General features: G+C 42.3%; 1 protein-coding gene across 14 annotated transcripts in view; it reads left to right on the top strand.

Moving 5' to 3' along the window:
• HDAC4 (histone deacetylase 4) overlaps positions 1 to 21,322 on the top strand; it is a 277,057-nt gene that overhangs the window by 95,900 nt on the left and 159,835 nt on the right. For all 14 annotated transcript variants that reach the window (XM_064159879.1, XM_064159896.1, XM_064159913.1 and 11 more), the window contains one exon: positions 15,835 to 15,906. In XM_064159879.1, coding sequence (XP_064015949.1) covers positions 15,835 to 15,906 — 72 coding nt within the window. The remainder of the gene's footprint in view (positions 1 to 15,834; positions 15,907 to 21,322) is intronic.

Here is a 21,322-nt window from a genome sequence, read left to right as displayed (position 1 = left end):
TTTGCTAGCTGATGGTCCTGTTTCCATGTCTCCGTATTTATTTTCCTCAACTTAAAATTCTCTCTTTTTTCCTCTGCTCTTTCCAATTCCACTATCCATTCAAGCTGCAGCTTGGAAGGCAAGAAGGCATATGCTTAGTGCTTAAACTGTAGATGGTTCCTGATGCCAGCAGTGTCTATGGAAGGGTCTGAGCATCAGTTTCCTTTGCCTCTTTCTCCTCTGCTTCATCTAGGAACTTTCCCTGGGTTAGTCTGTTCTCTGAAAACATCAGTGTAATGGGTTGATGAGTAATTATGATCGCTTCCCTTTTCTGCTGTGGAAAGGATCAGAGCTGTGGAGGTAGTCTGCCTTGGAAATAGTTTTGTGGACTGCTGTTTCTTGGCTTCTATGGTAGCAAAATGTGGGGCTGGGGTAAGGAAGAAAACCTGTGTCATGTAACATACAGTTTGTTCCTTCTTTAACAAGACAAGCTTTTTCTCTGCTTGGTATCTTGTTAGCTTGAACACAGTGTCCTGTAAATGTGTGGGCAGGAGCTGGAATCTTGTCTGAAGCTGTAGAAGAGCCAGGCTATCTTTCAGCTGGATTTCTTCCTGACAGTTCATTCAGCTGGAGAGAAGGGAAAATTAAACAGGTTATTGAACCTTCTCTTCTACCTTTAAAATGTGCTTCATAGCTTTCTTTCTGCTGACAATTGCTGATAATTTCAAGGCTTTTTTCTTTCCTGGCTTCATTTTTTGTATCATCAATCAGTTTTAAAATCCAGTGAAATATTAGTTTTGATTACACTGGCATTATATCAGTGAATTTGTAGCTATCAAACCTGAATTCATGTGTTCTGAATAGCCTGTGATTGTGAAATGGCTGGGTGCCAGCAGCACCTCTGTTGCTGAATGCCAAAGGAGTCCTGTGGAGTTTGCTTCTTTTAGTGTGCTGAAGTTCGTGGGATCTGTCCTAGCAGATTAAGCACCTTGCATTGATAATAGTGATCTCCTGCAGGAATATTTATCTGTCATTCTGGATTTTACTGGCTCTGTCCCATTCATGTACCAAGAATGATGGGAAGTTAGACTCACTTTTGACAAAAGGCTACATTAAAACTTAAAACCTACAAGGCAGTTAGCAAGAAGCAGTAACATTTTGCAGGATGGCTGTTGAAGAGTCTGTTGGTTGAGTATAATATTCCACAGTTAAGTTTAATGCTTGGACTATGCTAATTTCTTGAGGACAGTCACCTTTTCAGATGGATAGCACCCTGCAGATGGTGGCAGATTGCACCCTCCTCCACTCTCACCAGGAGTGTGTGCTCACTGACAGAATAAAGGCAGTAAGGATGAAGCTATCCATAAGAACTGATGAATCGCTTGCCTTTAAAGTTTAAGTGCTTTGTGCCAGGGAAAATATCTATGAATATATTTATAGTAATAAACAGCATAATCTCGGCTCCTTCGTTGCAAGCAGGGAAATTGCTGTTCCACGAATTCTGTGAAAGTGGAGTCTACTTTTAGAGGCTTCAAAATGGTAGACTTTTCCTCCAGGATTTAAAAATATCTGAGGTCCAAATTTTAGGAATCTGTACATTAAGATGTTATATGTGGACTATCTAAAGTGGTACATAATGGCTGGTATTATATTAGGAAAGGAAGACTGGGACTATTTTCCTGCTACTTGATGTTGATTAGTGGTTGAATTTCTGTCCCATAGGACTAGGATTAATCATTGAATCATAGAATGGTTTGAGTTGGAAGGGACCTTAAAGACCTTGTAGTTCCAATTCCCCTACCATGGGCAAGGACACATTCTACTAGTTCTGGTTGCTCAAAGCCCCTTAAAACCTGACCCTGAACACTACCAGGGGGAATAAAAGTTACCAGGTTGGTTCTGCATGCAGCACCTCATCTAAGACCAGGACATAGTGAAATCCTGCACACTCTGCCCTGAGACTCCTAGCACTCCATGTGAAGGAATCCCTGAGCTGCCTTGTTGAGGCTTGAGGTAATGCTAGGAGGGGGAAGGTGTTGGATGTCTACCACCAAATGCCTTCTGATATTGGCTGCAAAAGAGAGATTACTGGAAATGATTGGGTAAAGTAAGACTAAAATAGAGGCAGATCTCTGACATCGTGCTGTCCTGCTTTGGCATGAAATCAGATAGCAGTCTTTCCTGACTGTAATTGGAGTAGTGAAACTGTTGGGCTTTCAAATTCACCAATAACTGCATGCAGAAGATTGTCCACAGGAGGTGCTGAAGCTCTGAAATGGAGGCTGAGCCAGCTTATACCTTAGGAAGCGGAGCACATTTGGGAGTGGTTGGGACACTGGTGTTCAGCACACCTTTGTGGTGGGCTGTGTGCTACGTAGGTGTTTGGTGTTGCATGGGAGCAGGTGCAGTTCTGCAATTTTCATCTTGCCTAAGTCAAACCGAGTAACCTCTCAGACCATCAAGGTGTGACAAGTGATTAGTGTATAGGATACTTGTTCTGCTGCGTGTGCTTGAGCTTATCTGTAATTTGGCTTTGTTGTGTACTGAGCTAATCACAAAACTCTGTAAAGAGGAATGGAACGAAAGGCAACATTAAATATGGATGTTTTTGTCTTAAAAAAACAAAGACACAAGTAGCCAGGTGGAGGGTGGCCTCTTCTGCCAGACAACCAGAAATGTAACAAGGGGACACAGTCTCAAGTTGTGCCGGGGAAAGTATAGGCTGGATGTTAGGAGGAAGTTCTTGCCGGAGAGAGTGATTGGCATTGGAATGGGCTGCCCAGGGAGGTGGTGGAGGCACCATCCCTGGAGGTGTTGAAGCAAAGCCTGGGTGAGGCACTTAGTGCCATGGTCTAGTTGACTGGACAGGGCTGGGTGCTAGGTTGGACTGGGTGATCTTGGAGGTCTCTTCCAACCTGCTTGATTCTATGATTCTATTTCTTTAATGTGGTGACTCTTCCCTCTGTATTTTATGTTTTCTTCACTTAATACTTTGTTTAGGGAATGGTGGAAGGGCTGGCTGCAGGGGGTTCTGTTTTTTGCTTGCCCAGAGTGGAGAAGCAGGTCTACTGAAGTGGCCTTTTTGTTGTAATCCTGTCAGACCATTTTCAGTGGTTCATATCTTTTAACCTGATGGATAGGTTGCCACAGACCTTAAATTACTTGCATTTATATGTGAAGGATTATTGCTGTGGATTTCCAAAATGACATATCTTTCAAAATTTGTGCAGATGAAGTCATCAGAGTCTGCTGAAGATTGTCATGTTTAGTAGGAGTCGTGTTGTCCTCCCACTGCCAAGAACTAAGGAAAACAATGGCATAGGAAGCAGAACACAAGGCTTTTACAGTTTGCCATTTGTAAAATAGTGTATCAAAGACTGTTCTGTGAGCACCTTGAACACCATGTTTCCTGTTTTGACACTTCTAGGATAGCTTCCTAGTAATGCATCAAAGGTGCCTTTGCTTATCTGTTGTCAAGTGTTACATCTGCCGCAACGCTAACCAATGTGGGACCTGCTGGGTTTATCTTCTCTAGATTCTGGATGGGAAAGCCGTTTGAAACTCTTGTGGCTGTTACGCCTGAGTATCTTCTGACTCTTGACAAATAATCCTGTGGGTTATAATGTTGAAACCCATCGTAACTCATGCTTGCAAGGTGCTGAGTGCTGTGGTCTGCTGTTGGCTTCAGTGGAATGCTCCACCTAATAGCTGGACCTTTGAATGTCTCTGGAACAATTGGATTTGTGAAAGGCATGAAGGAGATTTATGATTCATATATGTCAACCTCTTCTGTAACTGAGATGGACATTGAGCTGACCAAATTTTTACTGTATCAAAAATAGGAAGTCAGAATAATGGGGAATTAAATATATAGAAGACTGTGCTGGTGCTACATAGGCATTATATCACCCAACTGGCTAACTTGCATGCTAGATGTAGTAAGAATAGTAAAAACCACAAAACAACTCCATAAAGCTAGGATTGGATTAGCTTTTGTCTAAATAAGTGCTTTCTTTATTAAATTTACAGGCCAAAACATAACACATTTACAGCCCAACTCCAGTATGTACTTCTGTTATTGTCTCCTCTCCTCCTTTCCCTGGTGCTGCCTGTAGATATCTGCAGCATTTTGTTTTTACCATCTACCTTTAGAGTATGAGTGAGTAGTGCTTAAATGCTGCGTTTGTTTTTGTTGAATTCTATAGGCTCTTGCAGTGCACGGGATTTTTATAGCAGTTGCTTCCAGTTGAAACCATAATTGTTTTTTTTGACTTGATAGCTGCTGTAAATCTCAAAGAAGAGAAGAGAAGGATGCTGTCATTTTGTTAGACTGCTTCTCTTTCAGATGCATAGTGCATCTTCCAGCTCTCTGGGCTAATTAAAATGCCATTACAGTACATGTGGTGCTACAATACAGTCTAGGGAGACTTCCAAAAATAGATCCTTGAGTGCAGACAAATTAGAGAGGAAATATGCACTGAGCATTTTCTCATAGGTTTAAAGAGAAATAATGTATTTGCTGCCTTAATTGCTTTCTTGTAAATGTTGAAGACTTTTTTCCCTCTCTCTGTAAATTTCAAGTAAGTAGACAAATAAATAATATGTCTATGATAATTACTATTCTAATTACTAATATTTTAACTTGTTGTTATGTGCCATAACCATTAACATGCTAATCAGGATGTTTTGAAGGACTGCTTAACGGTCAGGGGTGGAGACTTTTGTTCCTCAGCAATCCTGTCTTTAGCTGCTTGGTATCCCAGGGCTACGAGGTTAGTGCATGGTCTGATTTTTAGAAATGCAGCAATCCAGCTGATCAGAACCATCCACTCACCCACCCAAAATCCTGTCAAGAAGTAACACATGTAAATGCTATTTGCATGTTGTCCAGCAAAACAACTCTCCCCATTTAGTGTACAAAATGCTACTGCAGTATGTATATGTTGGTAGTGGGAAAAATATAGGTGTTCTTGGGCCTGGAAGAGGTCCATGAAATTGCCCTGGGCTTACATGTATAAAGGAAACAGCACAGAACTTCTTGGGTGGTGCCAGTAGGAGTGAGGAGCTCTTGCTTTTCATAGTATTTACCTGCTTGTAAACTGCTGGCAGCAGCCTGATGACAAGGGATGAGGCTGGTGCTGGCTTTTAGACCACCCCCTTCATTAGGGAAGGAGCTAAGAGAAAGATGACAGCTTATGACTGTGGTGGCAAGAACCGTGCAGAGGATCAGCTCTTTGAAAAGCAGCAAAAGTAGACTGAATGGGCATGTTTTAAAGCTTGCTATAGGCCTGCATTCAGTCCACAGTCCAGTCACAGTCACTCAACAATCCCCCAGACACGAGTCCCCATGCAGTACAGTAGGTGAACTGGAGAGTGTTTTAAGTCAATGTTGAGGTGTATCCCCACAAAAGAAAACCAGTCTGTGTGCTCACACTGCTCCACAATGCAACCAAAAATACAGGAAGTAGAAAAGTATGGAAAGTGGGGCGTGTGGGGGCTTGCTCCAAAAGCCTGTTTCCAACACAGAGTGAGAGATGGTCCTGCTGATGCTCCTTGTTGTACAGACTTTGAAGATAACCCTGGTCAAGCACACACTAGCTCATCTCTTCAGCAAAGATGTCTGTGAGGCTGGTTCTGTCTTTGAACCTTTCTGTGAAGTATAGTGTTGTATCTAAGGGTCTTTCAGTAGTACTGTGAAGCAGATGAGGAAATGGTCTGGTTGAAGAGAAGGGAATTGGATCTGTCTTTGTGGGACAAATTCACAAGTATTTTGTTAGAAAGCAGTGAGGAGTAAAAGGTAATTTGTTTGCTTGATGACAACTATGAATTCAAGAGTCATAGATTCAGAAATATCCTTTTTTTTTTTCTCCTTAGTGAAAATTTAGCTTTAAATATGGATGCCCACTCTTGAAAGGATGTGCTTGGGATAGTCTCTCTGATAGCTCTTTGTCCAGGGCTTACTGTCAGCTGCCTTGTTTTGCCCGAGGCTTTTTATCGATTGGACGCTGAAGAATGACAGCTTCTTTCTCTTTTGGCTTGGAAAGCATGGGGGCAAGCTTTTAAGCTGTATCTTCTTGGGAAAAAAATAGCCAAAATAATCTGGTAACTGCCTTGTGAGTGCTTTGCACAGAAACAGTTATCGAATTCATCACCTGTCACTTGGACTATTGCAGATGTCTTAATGCTCAGCTTTTTTCTGCACTCTCTTTTTCTTATCTAGGAAGTGGAAATATCTAAACAAAAAGCCTCATTTCCCACTGTATTACTGGGAGTAGAGTCCATCAGAGATTTTGCAATTTCTATGCCAAGTCCACTCCAAAACCAGCATAGAAAGGAACCAGAAGCTGTGAACAGCAAGTGACAATAACTGCCTCATGTGGAAGATGTGGGCTGGCTTTCAGTGGCATGATTTTAGGACTTGTTGCTTACAGAAGACATAATTCCTTACCGTCTCAGAAACAGCCAGTTGTTGGTTTGCAGTGAAACGTTGACCAGAACGTACATGACTGAAGACCAGAAATGTTTTTGGTCAAGAGGTCTCAAACTCTCTGTGCTAGCAAACAATTGCTCCTCTTGGAAACATCTCAGGGCTGCTGCTTCATCTTCTCTCAACTGAGAACAACCCTATACTGGAAAAGCTACTGAGTTCTGCAGGCCCTCTATCTCATTTAAAAAAACCCAAACCCTTTCTTTGAGGTTTCCCCTTGATTGCCTACAATACATCTTCTGGTGTTGAATCTAAAACCAAAGGCAGCACTTTGGCTGCAGAGGTTACCACATCCCTGAGTAATGACCTCCCATGCCTTATGTATGTGCCTGCACATGCATCGTGGAGTGAGCTTGTGTCTTCTCTATCACTGCTAAATGATGGGTGCTCAGTTTTGTAAAGTCCTTTGGATTTTCTTCATTGCACCCTTACTTTGCCAGGTATTTCTCATTTATACACTTGACTGTTATTACTATCTTCATCACTGAGGTGGTAGGCTTTTACTTGTTTCTGACTGAACCTTGCATCCATCCATTTTTCAACAGTTGTTCATAGAATCAAGCAGGTTGGAAGAGACCTCCAAGATCATCCAGTCCAACCTATCCCCCAGCCCTAGCCAGTCAACTAGACCATGCCTCATCCAGTCATTTCTTGAACACCTCCAGGGACAGCAACTCCACCACCTCCCTGGGCAGCCCATTCCAAAAGGAAATCACTCTCTCTGTGAAAAACTTCCTCCTAACATCCAGCCTATTCAGTTCTACATTTTGTGCTCTGAAGTAGGGTCTTCGTGGTTCAAGGGCACACCTGAGTTGTAAATGAATCCTTACTGCTCTTACCAGTAGATTCTGGTCAGGATGGATATATATGCTGCATATAGTAGATTCAGAAGCAGGTGATGTTTGAACAGGTCTGTGCTTGGTGTAGAGTGATTCATACACAGCTGATTTTCTTACTGATGTGAGCCCCCATGTAGCCTGTCAGTTGGTTGTTGTTTGGGCTTGGGATGGTGTTTGTTTGGATTTGGGGTGGTGTTTGTTTAAGATTGTTTTGTGTTTGTCTTTTTTTTAAGAGTTCAGTAAACCCAAAACTTTTTTTCCCCCAGTTTGCTAGCTAGATACACTGAGGAGAAACAAATCACTTGCCTGCCTTCAACTTCACCTTGATCCATCTGCTATTCTTTTCTTGTTACTTGATTTTATTATTTTTTTTTAAACTGTCCACTTAAAATTGGCCTTTCTGTTGGAAAATCAAGTTCTTGTCAATGGCACAAATTTTCTGTACCTCTTCCTTCTGTCCTTCTTTCCTGTCTTTCTTAAAATTTTACTTCTATGGCTCTGCAGGACTTTTTTTCTACTCAGAATGTCCTTTACAGCTGATCATTGGTTATTCATTGCTTTACCCAGAGTTCAAGTAGGCCAGGATGATTTGCATCAGGTCAAAAATCTGAATACATAGAGAAGTATTTAAATAGTCTCTTTGTTCCTGGTTCTGCCCTGCGTTTTTAAAACCATCAGAGTTAATTATAGTCAGGATGCTTACAATTTTTTTTGCTCGCTGAATGTTTTGACCTTCTGTATTTTGTCCATAATTTGTCTTTTTAATTATTTTTTAAAATTATTTTTTAACAATGAAGCTGTTCTTTCCTGTTCTTGTCTCTTGGCTTTGCCGTGGATGATGTTTGTTGTTGCTGTTCAGTTTTGCGGTTTCGTCTTTTCTGGAGATTTTTATCTGTAGATGTTTCTAGCTTATCCTGGAGTGCACTGTAGCCATCTTGTCTTTGTTTTGTTATTTTCAAACTATTTAAACCCTGCAAACCTGGCTACTTCCACATTACCCTGACTGTATTTTTAAGTAACTTGTTTTTCAGGGGACAGACTATAATGAAAACTAAACGGTTCAAGTTCCCATCAGTGAATAATGGCTTCATCTTATTAATCAATGAATAGAAATCCCTGTCTGGAAATTAAACTACACTGAATGTTATCTCACTTGAGCCATAAATCAAACTGACTGGTGTCTGCCTTATTCCAGTGCAGTTTATCTTTCCCTCTCCAGTGTCTTAAATCAGACGGTTGGCAGTCATGGTTTCATCAGTGGCTGCCATTAGCCCTGGGATTATTCTGCCCAGTTTAGTCTTCCTGGTACAGCAAGGACAACCATTAGATTGATTCATGCAGACCAAGTCACTATTGAAATTTACTAAACTAGTTCAGATGTCTTGGAAGTAAGATGAAGCTATATTTACAGCATGGCAAAATTTACAAGCATATGCACACAAAATATTTACAAGGATTTATAATTATATACAAATTGGAAGTAGTACAGAAATCTAAACTCCCTCCTGGACAAAGCAGACTGCCAAGAAGGGATCAAGGCTACCCCTTCTTTCTCCCTCTACTTTGTCAGACAGACAAACAAAACAATCAGCAAAGCTTATGCTGTTATGTGTTAACCAAGATTAGAGGAGAGGTATAAGAGCAGACTGAAGGAGAAGTGAAAGGTGACAGTGTTACGGAGCAGCGTGGGACAATTTGTTGGCTTTCTATCCCTCTCAGCAAACCAATGAATGATACAGATTTCATCATTATTTTCTTTTCACAAGCAGTGATCTAATCTCTCTCATTAAAGTATTCCAATTAGCCTCACACCAGCACAGTAGTTAATTTGGTTTATCTTGGTACTATTTAAGCCAAGATTTGTACCTTGTAGGAGTCAAATCATGCTTGCATGCTTTGATCCCTTCTCTTTCTTTGCCTGTGGGGTGAGACAAACTTCTTCGTATCCCTGTCCACTTCTTGAGAACTGCAGAAACATCTCTGTGATCCTTTCTGGAGAATAACAGGGATAGAACTCTGGAGCTGTGTGTAGTACAGATCACTCTTTTTATCTTGGAGCTTTCCAAGTGCTGGCATAAACCATTGTGCTTTTCCCTTCTCACACAAAGGTCAGTTATATGTTGATTGCCCCTGTACTCTGCACTGGTTAGACCACACTTTGAGTACTGTGTTCAGTTCTGGGCCCCCCAGTTTAGGAGGGACATTGAGATGCTTGAGCGTGTCCAGAGAAGGGCGACGAGGCTGGTGAGAGGCCTTGAGCACAGCCCTACGAGGAGAGGCTGAGGGAGCTGGGATTGTTTAGCCTGGAGAAGAGGAGGCTCAGGGGTGACCTTATTGCTGTCTACAACTACCTGAGGGGAGGTTGTGGCCAGGAGGAGGTTGCTGTCTTCTCTCAGGTGGCCAGCACCAGAACGAGAGGACACAGCCTCAGGCTACACCAGGGGAGATTTAGGCTGGAGGTGAGGAGAAAGTTCTTTGCTGAGAGAGTCATTGGACACTGGAATGGGCTGCCTGGGGAGGTGGTGGAGTCGCCGTCCCTGGGGCTGTTCAAGGCAGGATTGGACGTGGCACTTGATGCCATGGTCTAGCCTTGAGCTCTGTGGTAAAGGGTTGGACTTGATGATCTGTGAGGTCTCTTCCAACCCTGATGATACTGTGGTACTGTGATTGATTTAAGAAAGAGTCTCCAGTAATAGTGGTAAGAAAACGCAGTGCAGCAGTAGCAGAAAACAACTTTTCTTGAAACATTGATCCACATAAGAGACTGTTTGGTCTTCAGTGTAGTGGTGCAAACACAGTCTGCACAATCTGTGAAGGAGCACGGCTGAACATACGAAACATTGTGGTGTTGGTTTTGTGGGGTTTGTTTGTTTGTTTTGGGTTTTTTTTCCCCCCTCTTTTAAAGTTGCGTTGAGCACATAATCACAGCCTAGGACTCCAAACCCTTGATCTCTGTGGTCAGTTCTCAGGGTGTTTTTAACAGATAATTCTTTAACAGATTTACTTTGGTTTAGCTCATCTATTTGAAAGAAGGAATTTATCAAAGCAAGTGCTTCTGTGGGCAGCAGTATTGCTGAGCAAGGAGGAATCCTGGTATATTTGGTGTGTGGATTTTAGTACTCAATCAAAATCTGTTGCAGTGCAGTTAGAATTTTAAAACCTTCCTTCAGAGTGATGTAAAGGACTCTTCTGCTCTTTCCAGAAGGCTTAAGGGTTGCTTTTTTCCTTTTGGTCACTATTGTGTTGGCAGTTGATATGATGCTTCATTAAATTCAATGTATTTTAAATTTCCTAATAAACTAATTGTCTAGGCTCTGGAAATGAAATTACTTTTTTGTTTCTTGTAGCATCTTTAGCTTGCTATAGGAAGCTGAGGAGACAACAAAAATGTGTAACTGCTTTCAGAGGCCAAGAGGCCAAGTTTTGCCTTCTGGGGATATTTTTTCCTTTGTTTTTGGGCTGAGAAGCTAATCTGACTCTGCATGTACAGCAAAGTTTAGAGCCCAGGATGACCATTTTTTCTGTCAAGTGGAAGCTCATTGATGGTTCAAAACATCACAGATTGCATTAGGTTGGAAGGGACCCTCAAAGGTCATCTTGTCCAACCTCTGTGCAGTCAGGAGGGACACCTCCAACTGGATCAGGCTGCCCAGGGCTGCAAGTCTGATTTTGAATGTTTCTAGGGATGGGCTCTCAACTGCATCCCTGGGCAACCTGTTCCAGTATTTTACCCCTCTTATTATGAGGAACTTCTTCTATATGTCCAACCTAATGTACCACGCTCCAGTTTCAAACCATTCCTTCTCATCCTGTTTCTACAAATTCTTGTAAACAGTCCTTCCTCAGACTTCCTGTAGGTCCCCTTCAAACACAGAAACATAGTTCTAAGGTCTTCCTAGACCCTTCTCTTCTCCACACTGAACAGCCCCCATGAGTTGTGACTTAGACTGTGCAACAGCTGCACTCCGGAGCAAAAGAGGGTTTTGGCATCCTAAGTAGCTGACCAAAAGTACCATTATGCTGGTTCTGGGGACTCTCCTGCAGCGCCCTCACAACATCTTTGGAAAGCCTGCTTACAGAGCAGGAGCTTTCTTTAAATATGTGCTGCTTCTGCAGTGAGGCATAGTAGCTGTATAAAAGGAGCCTGAGATCTCTCTGAGGTCCTGGCTTTTCTACTGCAGTGTATGCAGTCAGCAGAGTTGTTGTGTTTATGGGGAGCAATAGAGCAGAACGGGTTTGTTTGCAGCTACTTCAATTTGAAAACAACAACAACCAAGGAAACCCAAAACTCCTCTAGATTCTAGAAAGTGAGAAAATGGAAGTATCTTCCACACTGTTTTGCTTCTCAACATTTTAACTGTGGAGATGCCAGAGATGCTTGTTCCCAGTGCAGCACTACCACCTGCAGCCACAGCGTGAGGAAGACGCCCTGATGACACAGCTGTCATGGTTAGGTGCTGCAGCCCACAATCTTATGCTTTCTCCACTGAGAGGCAGAGGTGTGTTTGCAGGAGGAGTGAATACAGGTGCCCAAGGCTATTCCATGAAGCTGGAGAGGACCTGCCTGGGTGTGCACTCTCCCCTTCAGCAGCCTGGAGATGATGTACCCTATGGTACCCACCTGCAAGTTGCATGAGAGAAGAGGACACAGAGGATTGGGAAAGAAGGTGGTGTGTTACCAGGAGCTAGTAGGGTGAAATGATTATATTCTGGACATACCTACACAAAGTGCTTTTAAAACAATGAAAAAACAACAACAAGAGTCTCCTTACCATAACAGACTTCCACAAGTTGCATATTGTTGTGGTGTCACATCTACTGGATGCGTGTGCATAGCTTGGTGGGTGTGAGATAACTTGTTCCTCGGGGGGGAGGTAAATGATGTTCCAGCTTGTTTGTTTACATCTTATTTTGCCTGTTTGGAAATCTGTCTTAGTAGTCACGGCGAAGATATGTCTTATGCCTCCTGATGGCATGGCTCCTCTTCTCTCTTTTGTTTTCAGTTTGTTTTGTTCTGTTGTCTTTTTTTTCCTGTCTGTTTTTTTCTTGGGGGGTGGGTTTTTTTTTCTTTGTTTGGAGGTTTTTTTTTGGTGTGTTTTTGTTGTTATTTATCTTGCCTTTTTTTTTTTTTTTATAAATAGAGATTTACTTTTTTAGTTTCTCAATGAAGCAAACACAGAACCGAGGTCTTGCACAGTTTGATTCCACTGCCAGTGTTTAAATGGTTGCTGCTTGAAAGGATGTGAGGAGAAAGTTCTTCACTGAGAGAGTCATTGGACACTGGAATGGGCTGCCCGGGGAGGTGGTGGAGTCGCCGTCCCTGGGGCAGTTCAAGGCAAGGTTGGACGTGGCACTTGATGCCATGGTCTAGCCTTGAGCTCTGTGGTAAAGGGTTGGACTTGATGATCTGTGAGGTCTCTTCCAACCCTGATGATACTGTGATACTGTGAAATGTTCTCCCGTGATCACTCTCTTACTCATTTTGGAGCAGAAAGATTGAAGATTGTTGGTTTGTGGGTTTTGTAAATTAGTGGGAAAATGCAGCCACTTTAAGGCTTTTATTATTATTCTAAGAATTAAAGATCCCACTAGTCAATGCTTTTGTTAGTAATCCTTGCTGGTGAGGCTGGAAATTCTCGAGGTTGGGGAAGAAAGTCCAGGGACAACAAAATGAAAAGCCTGTATCAGTGTGGTTAGTGTAGAAGCAGATTGCCTGCTTCATGCAGGTACCCAGCTGCAGTGCCTGGCCAGCTGTGTGACCCTACCCAACGTGCTGGTGCTGCTCGGAATAGGTGAGCTCTCCTCGGTTGTTCTCTGCCAGCAGCTTTGTACCACTAGAAATGTGGGTTTAGCACATCACTTGTTGAAAAGTGCTGGGTTTAGCATGAGGGAGAGCACCTTCGCCCTACCCACCTCACCACAAATGAGTGGTTTTGATAGAACTGACCTGCATTTATCTTGCAGAGTTCCTGGGCTGCTGGTACAGGGCTCTGTTTTGTAGGTGGTTCTCTCTTCTCTGGAGGTGTGTCTTAATCTGAAGTAGCTCAGCGAAGAAGCCGAAAATATTGCACTTCTCAGGAAAACGTGGCAGTCCTGGGGCTGTTCTCATCTCTGCCTGCTGTGCGCTGCGCTCCCTTTTCCCAGCTGCTCTCTCCAGCCCAGCTGCTCCCTCCAGCCCAGCTGCGGTGCGTGCTGGAGCGGGTACGCATGCCGTGCCAGCTGGCCACTGGGGTGGCTGCTGCTTCGTTGCTAGGAGAGCCCAGCAGAGCCATATATATGTATTTTAAATGATTTCTTTAAGCCCTGGCGGGCTGAAGAGTTGAGTTTTGGGAGCTGTTTGTGGTGCCTGGATGGTGCTGGCGTGTTCAGAACAGAAACACAGCAAAGGCTTCAGGAGTAAGGATGCAGTTCACCAGTGAATTAAAAGAATACTGATGAGAACTGAGATAGCAAATGCCTGTCTTCTAGAAAAAACAGGGCTGTAAAACCTGACTTTTCAGTAGCGAGGGAGGATAATATACTTTTGCTATCCATTTGCTATATGACCACTGGGTTGTGAATCTGAAGAGATTGAGTTGGTCCAGAGGATGCCACCGAAATGATCAGAGGGCTGGAGCACATCTGCTGTGAGGACAGGCTGAGAGTGGGGTTGTTCAGCCTGGAGAAGAGAATCCCTGAGGAGACCTTATTGCAGCTTTTCAGTATTTAAAGAGGGCCTATAAGTAGGGCAAGGGCTAAAGATTTTAAACTAAAAGAGGGAAAATGTAGACTAGATATAAGGAAGAAATTTTTTACAAGGGCACAGGTTGCCCAGAGGGGTGGTAGAAGCCCTGTCCCAGGAAACTGTGAAGATCAGGTTGGACAGGGCTCTGAGCAGCCTAATCTAGTTGAAGATGCCCCTGCTCACTACAGAGAGGTTGGACTAGATGACCTTTAAAGGTTTCACCATCCCATAGAACCATTCTTTAATCCTGTGGCTGAATGTTGTTCAAAATGGTGATGTTTCACTCCACTCCTTCAATCTAGTTGACTCCTGATTTATTTCCATGTCTTGCTGCTCGTGCAGGTGAAGCTCAGCTGGCCAAACATAGAATCAGTCAAGGTTGGAAGGGACCACAAGGATCATCTAGTTCCAACCCTGCTGCCATAGGCAGGGACACCCTACCCTAGATCAGGTACATCATCTCACCAGTGTTGTAGGTTGGCTAGTCTGGTGCAACAAGCCTAGCCACTCTCTTGGCTTTAGAAGTAATAAACCAAAAGCCAAAAAAAAAAAAAAAAAAGTAATGTGAATAATCTATTTTACTTGTTTGAGAAGAAGAACTCAGCATGGTTATAGTTTAAACTGACATTGCCTGAGGCTGTACTGATCCTTGGGTATGATCACTGGAGGCAAATCTATGCAAGTGATAGAGAAAACCCAACCATACTTTGTGTCCATAAACCTGGAATGGAAAAAAATAGGGACAAGAAAAGAGAGTGATTTTTTAAAAACTATTTTTTGGCATTTTTTTCAATATTCCACTTGCATCTTAACATTTTTATAGTACTGTCCTTTGCTTTGACTGAGCGAGATGGAGTGTTGTCTTTGATGTCTCCAGACAGGGATTGTCTTGATCCTATCTGTGCTGCAGCACAGAGCACAGGGAAGGCATTAGAGGATAACGAGTGAGACAGAACTGGCAAAGGTGGAGATATTTACAGTGAAACAAGTGGGTTTGAGATAAGTTTTCTGTATCCAAGTATTTGTAATCTAAGTACTGAAAACATAATTTAGCATTTTTTGCTTCAACTTCTATTGAGGGAGGCAGATGGGTGGGGAGTGAGCAACTAGAAAATCTGGTCTGGCAGTCTGCAGCAGGAGGTACTGTGTTCTTCTGTTTCAACTGTACCTGAATGCAAGATACAATCTTTGAAATATTTTAAATAGAGAACTGCTTCAGCAGGATAGATTTCTGCATATCATTTACAAAATATGTTTTTAATGCCTTTCTGAAATCCAAACTTATGCAAAATGGGGCCTGTTATGCGTGTCTATGCATTTTAATCTCCTGCAGTGATTTGTCAGTTTTCCTTAACATCTCCCTAGCATATTACAGACACTCTTCAGCTTCACTTCATAGGGCTGTGTTTCTGTCTCAACTCACACAGTTCTTGGAGTAAGAAATCAGTTGCAATTGAGTTATTATGTGGTAAGCTTTGCAAACTGACTTGCCTGTTTCCGTGGATAGGAATTGGTACCAGTTGTGCATTTAAAGACTGGGGAAACCTGAGCACCATTTGGGATACAGGGTCTTCTATTTTCTGCTTTAGCATAAGCAGTTTGTGACTTGGCTGTCCTCTTAATGTTCTTGTTTCTGTTGATTTGATGTTATTTGTTTTTCTGTTTTACATTGATAATCGGTCAGTGATTTTTTTTAAGCGTTATAATTTCTTTCTTCTTGGAATGTCTAAAAATAGCTCACAGAACCCAAGAGTTGATGTGATTTTATTTATTTATTTATTTATTTACATATTTTCTTTTTCCAGATGGGCTTTCTGGCAGAGACCAGCCAGTAGAGCTGCTGAATCCACCTAGAGTGAACCACATGCCTAGTTCTGGTAAGAAGAAACTTTCATTAAATCTCGTTCCTATTCTGGGAATGCAGTAAAATATTCTGCAGCTCTATCTTGCAAGTGGGAGAGCAGAATGCAAATGTAAAATGCTGGAACAAAGTGTGTTAGAACTTGCACATATCTACTTTCCCAGGCTGGGCGAGTGGGATTTGGGAGTGGAGGGAGAATGGAGCACAGCAGCCTTAGGAGTCTAAATATCTCAGCACTCAAATTGGCCCGGGACTAAGGAGAGCCTAACCTGGCTGGAGCGACATGTTTTTTCCTTAGAAATGAGAGGCCAGCAGAACAAAATAGCACCTGGTGAGTCCTTTCACATCCTGAAAGGACCACAGCAAAGCAAAGTAGATTTTCGAGTTGCTATTCCCATTAGGGAGCAATCTCCGTGTGTTGAAACGAGGAGCCAAACTCATCCTGATCAAAGCATCTCACACTGGGCTCTGGGCTGTTTGCCGTTCTTCCCTCTTCTAATGATCCTGCCATCGTGTCTCTTGGGTCTTGTCCTTCTCGTATGAAGCAAGCAAAGCAATCAGTGTTCACCCTGGAGACTGCCTGCTCCTCGAGGAGCTGAGAGAGATCTTATGGCTCACAATTAACAGCACTTCAAGTGGTGTAAAACGAAATTTTGGTCACAGTACATGGGAGCGATCTGTGCTGTCTTGTGTGAGCTCTTTTTCTTTTCCAGAAAGTGTTTTGTTTCCAGGTGCAAACAGAGAGATGCTGATGCTATGGGTGATAAGATGTGTGAAGCATTATCTGCTTTCCAAATAGGAGTTCAAGTTCTCCAAAACCCCAACTTTCCCTTCTCTGATGCCTTCCAAGATGCCTTTAGGCTTTTCATATTAAGGAAGCGATCTTGCAAAAGATCTAAGTGCTTCTGGTAATGCAAGTTAGAAAAATGTAAATGAAGCTTATTCAAAGCAACTTCAGTAGATTAGGGAGAGAAAATGGGCTGTGACCTAGCCCAGATTTTTGTGGACTTAAATGTGTGTGTATCTGGAGAAGGAAACCTTAAAGATGTAGAGCTATTCTTGTGCTGGAAAAAAAAGGAAGAGATCCTCCTTTACCAGATATGAACATTTGGCTTTGAATTCTAAGAAGAAATCTGTGTTCTTCTTTCTGTGTGCTCCAAAACTTGTCCGTCAGGTAAGGGAGGTTATATTTTCCTAACCCTGAGAGAGATTTTCATTTTAAGACGACTGTGGTAAAACAGGTCAGCTTAAGGGTCTTGCTCCCCTTTTCACTAGGTAAAGTTTTGGGCTCTGCACAGGAGGAGTCATAGATGAGTGACCAGCACTGTAAATGTGATAGATTTTAGTATTTTACTTTTTTTTTTTTTTTTTTTTTTTCCTTTTAATTGAGTTTGGGTTTGCTTGTTATGTTTAATGTTTTCTTTTGAGACATTTCAGGACAAAGGCTGGGTAACAACTTGAGTAGCTTGATGGTAGAGTTCAGTGTGCTCGGACTATTTTGCTCCAGGTGAAAGGAGGCATTTTTAAGGTGTTTTTGACTTACAGAAGATTCATGGAGTCCTTATTGTTTGGGCTTTGATTTTGATTATATTTAATATGTCACCAGTTAAAAATTAACAGCTAGCCCTCACAGGGTAGCTGTGCTCGTGCTGAGGAGGTGGGATGGAGAGATGGGCAAAGACATCCCATTGTTGTATGGCTTCTGCTAGCATTTGAGCCCTGGGAATTCCTGTCTCATGCTGGAAAGCTCAGGCTGGTTACGTGCATAAAGGGTGGACTGAGTATAAAAATGTAACATTATAGAAGCAGCAGCATTGTCTGTGCTGATCACCCAAGTAGTTTTCATTGAAGACCCTGTGCTTATTCAGTTTCTGCTGAATTTTGGAGATAGCTTTACAGCCCTGCAGTGTGTACATGGGCTGGAAATGTCTCACTTATACTTTTGATTTGCAGAATGGTAATTAAAACCTGTTTTGTCTTTGGCAAAAGACAAAAAGATGTTTGGGCTTGTTTGTGGATGCAAGCAAGTATCATTGAACTTGGAAGTGGCTTATCAACTGGCTTTTATGTGTGGTGCCTGCCTATATCTATGTATTCTGATTAAGTTTAAAAATTACCTTTGAAAGTTGCTCTCAGTTTGAGGGAGTTACTTGGGCAAACAATTGTCATGTCTCTTTTTTTTTATCATTATTACCTTTAAGAGTTTGCTGCAGATACTTTTGAGAGGAGAAAGGAGAAGTAATACTAAGTATTACTCTGGAAAAACAAGTTGTGTGGGGGTTGTGGGATGTTGTTACAAGTCTTAGACATGGTTGAAATAATGATGTTGAAAACCAGCTTAAGGAGAAAAAAGTGGACAGTCATGACCTGGTATATTCTCTTTAAAACCTTATCCAGTCTCAATTTTGGTAAAGTGACCAATTAGTAGCTCTGGTGAATAAATTTGAGTGGACAATGAGCCTTTATCCCCAGAACTACATTTCTAGTTAAGATAAAATCATTGTGGTGTATTTGTAGGAAACCAAAGTGTTTTTTCTCTTTGCCACCAGCCAAGTGAAGAAGCTTGATCTTTGTTAGTAGTTGTTCTCTGATGAGAAAGGGATGTACAATACCCAGGTCCTAAACATGGTCTGTTCTGTGGAAGCATCTCAAATACAAAATCAAAATTTTTGGAGCTTTTTTTTTTTTATTATTATTACAGCATTTTGGAAGCTATTTGGGTTGAGTAGAATGGAGTTCAGTCATCAGCAAGGTGTCTTTTTAGGAAAATTATTTCTCTTTCTCTCTCTGCTTTTCGCATGAATTAAGGATTAGTCTGAGGAAGTGAAACATTTTCTCTTTTCAAAAATGTATCACCAGTAATTGGTGCTTCTGGTTCTTAGTAAAACAAGATAAAATGCCCACAGCCCACATTTTGCACAGGAAGGTAATGACCTGTTTGATAGTGGTGCTTTCTCTTTTTCTGTACTCAGAAGAGTACTGCATCTTTGACCTGGATGAGGAAGGGGGATAAATTGTTGAGGTTATTGTGCAACTCTGCTTTTCCTTTACTTCTGCTTGCTGAGTTCAGAGATGTTCAGAGCAAGGACTACACAGATTATTTTCAGTTATTGTTGATTATTGTAATGATTAAGGTGCCAAGATTAGCAAGAGGAAGCCTCCCAAATACACGGCCACTGTCTGGTTTTCACGGGCTGCAGCAGATCACTTGCAGAAAGGTGAAGGAGTTGTCCTGCAAGTTAGCACACTGGTTTTAAGTTGATTTTGGGTGGTTTACAGCATTTTTTTCTTTTTAGCAGTGAACTTAGCTGCAGACAGCATATGGAGAGTGATTCATATGTATGGAGGGAGGAACAGAGCTCTCTTGCCATCTTACTTTTTCTTTCTATGTTTTTAAACTGAGCAATGCTGTGCCTTTGCCATAGTGTGAAGTTGGGGGGGGGATAGTTTTAAAGACCTTGATTGTGTAAAGACCTATAGATATGTCATAGATAACCCTTTGAAAGGCATCACTTTTGTACTGTTGATACCATCCTTGAGATTTATCAAATAGATCTTCGTTAAGCATACTTTATAGTAGTTTTCTGTCTCTGTAAGGCTGTTTGCTGTGCTGTAGATAATCAGCTCCCATCAGTTTTGTCAGTGTAAACTTTAGAGTTGTGCATTTTGTTGCAATCCAGGCTTAAGCAATTTCTTTAGTATTCAAAATGTGAGAACAGCTTGATATTGCTGGTATGTAAAGAAAATGATAGAATTAAGCAGAGCAGAAACTTGTCCTTTTTAAACTTGAAAGCTTTACTGTTCTAAAACTGCAGATTGGTATGAGCAGCCTCAGCCAGCCAACTGTGTTTCCCTAATGTACTGGTTGTGGCCTAATGTGAAAGTCTCTGGATCACAGAACCTTCGAGATTGGAAAGGACCTCCAGAGAACAAGTCCAACCTCCCTGCCAAGGCAGGATCCCCTAGGGTAGCTCGCACAGGAATGCATCCAGGCGGGTTTTGAACGTCTCCAGAGAAGGAGACTCCACAGCCTCTCTGGGCAGCCTGTTCCAGTGCTCTGTCACTCTGGCTGTAAAGTTTCTCCTCATGTTGAGGTGGATATCTGTGTACAGTGCAATTACAATTTAGGAAAGGATTTCCTTGTCCCATAGCATTTCCACTGCCTTTTCTGGAGTGGGCTCTCAAGTTGTCCTAAACATAATAGAGAAATCATAACCTTTTGCTGCAATTGAGTGCAACTGAGAAATAGTTCGTAGATGGATAGGCTCAGGAAAAGACCCTGGGCTTCTTGTCCCAAGGGTGAAGACATCTTTCTGACTGTTGTTGTTGATCAGATGGAAAGGTGCTGCATGCCTTCTAGAGGCTGTTCTCTCTCTGTCATCTGCTAACCAGTTGTCTGTGAGACCATCGTGTGTACGTTGGAGAAGTGATCAGTGGTGGTTTTCTGATGAATTTTTGAGGATTAATAGTAGTATCTTGCAGAACATTAGGAATTGCTGGGTTAAAGCACAGGAGTGGTTGCTGCCTAGCAGTTTCAGTAAGAGCAACTGCAGGGGTTTGGCTGGGGATATGCTAATGGTGGTGATAAGCAGAGTGCATCTTCTACATGATGCTGCTCAATAATAGCTCTTCCACACATGGCTGTGCCCCTGTTCTTCATCCACACCACTACCACTGGTCACTCTGATCTCCTGCTTCTGTCTTTACCATGCTGCTGCTGCTCATCCCTTAGCTTGTCTCTTTCAGTGTGATACTGGAGTTCATTTGTATCTGCTACTGGCAGAAGCAAAGACAGCATGGCAGGGGCAACCAGAGGATTATGCATGAGATTTCAACTCCCTACTTTTTCTTCTTCTGAGATCTAATTATCTAATCTTACTTCCACATTAATTTGAAAAAAAAATGTTGATGTATGTATGGATAAATGATTTGCAAGAGCTTCTGCACTAATATTGTTACATGATTTTACAGGCTTTTGGAATCAGAGATTAATCCCCATCTCTATGAGGAAGGAGCAGTAATCCAGTTGGTGTACTAGATGAATCCTGTGCCATTAATAATTTATTCCTTCAGAGGAAGGGGTTGCCTCTCACTGCACTGTCTTTTCAGACACTTGGTTGCTTTCTATAACATCTGTGCTTCAGAGGCTCTGAAAGGCACCAGATAAGTATGGCAAGGCAGGAGAGAGAGTGATTGGCATTGGAATGGGCTGCCCAGGGAGGTGGTGGAGTTGCTGTCCCTGGAGGTGTTCAAGAAAAGATTGGATGAAGCACTTAGTGCCATGGTTTAGTTGATTGAATAGGGCTGCATGATAGATTGGACTGGATGATCTTGGAGGTCTCTTCCAACCTGGCTGACTATTATTCTATTCTGTGACTTTGAAGCAGGTTCAGGTTGCTGGCCAGTCAGTGAGGACTTGGGGTTCCTGGCAG

The sequence above is a fragment of the Pogoniulus pusillus genome, chromosome 2 (genome assembly GCF_015220805.1).
Source record: "Pogoniulus pusillus isolate bPogPus1 chromosome 2, bPogPus1.pri, whole genome shotgun sequence".
Taxonomy (NCBI): domain Eukaryota; kingdom Metazoa; phylum Chordata; class Aves; order Piciformes; family Lybiidae; genus Pogoniulus; species Pogoniulus pusillus.
This window is presented reverse-complemented; position numbering and strand designations above follow the sequence as displayed.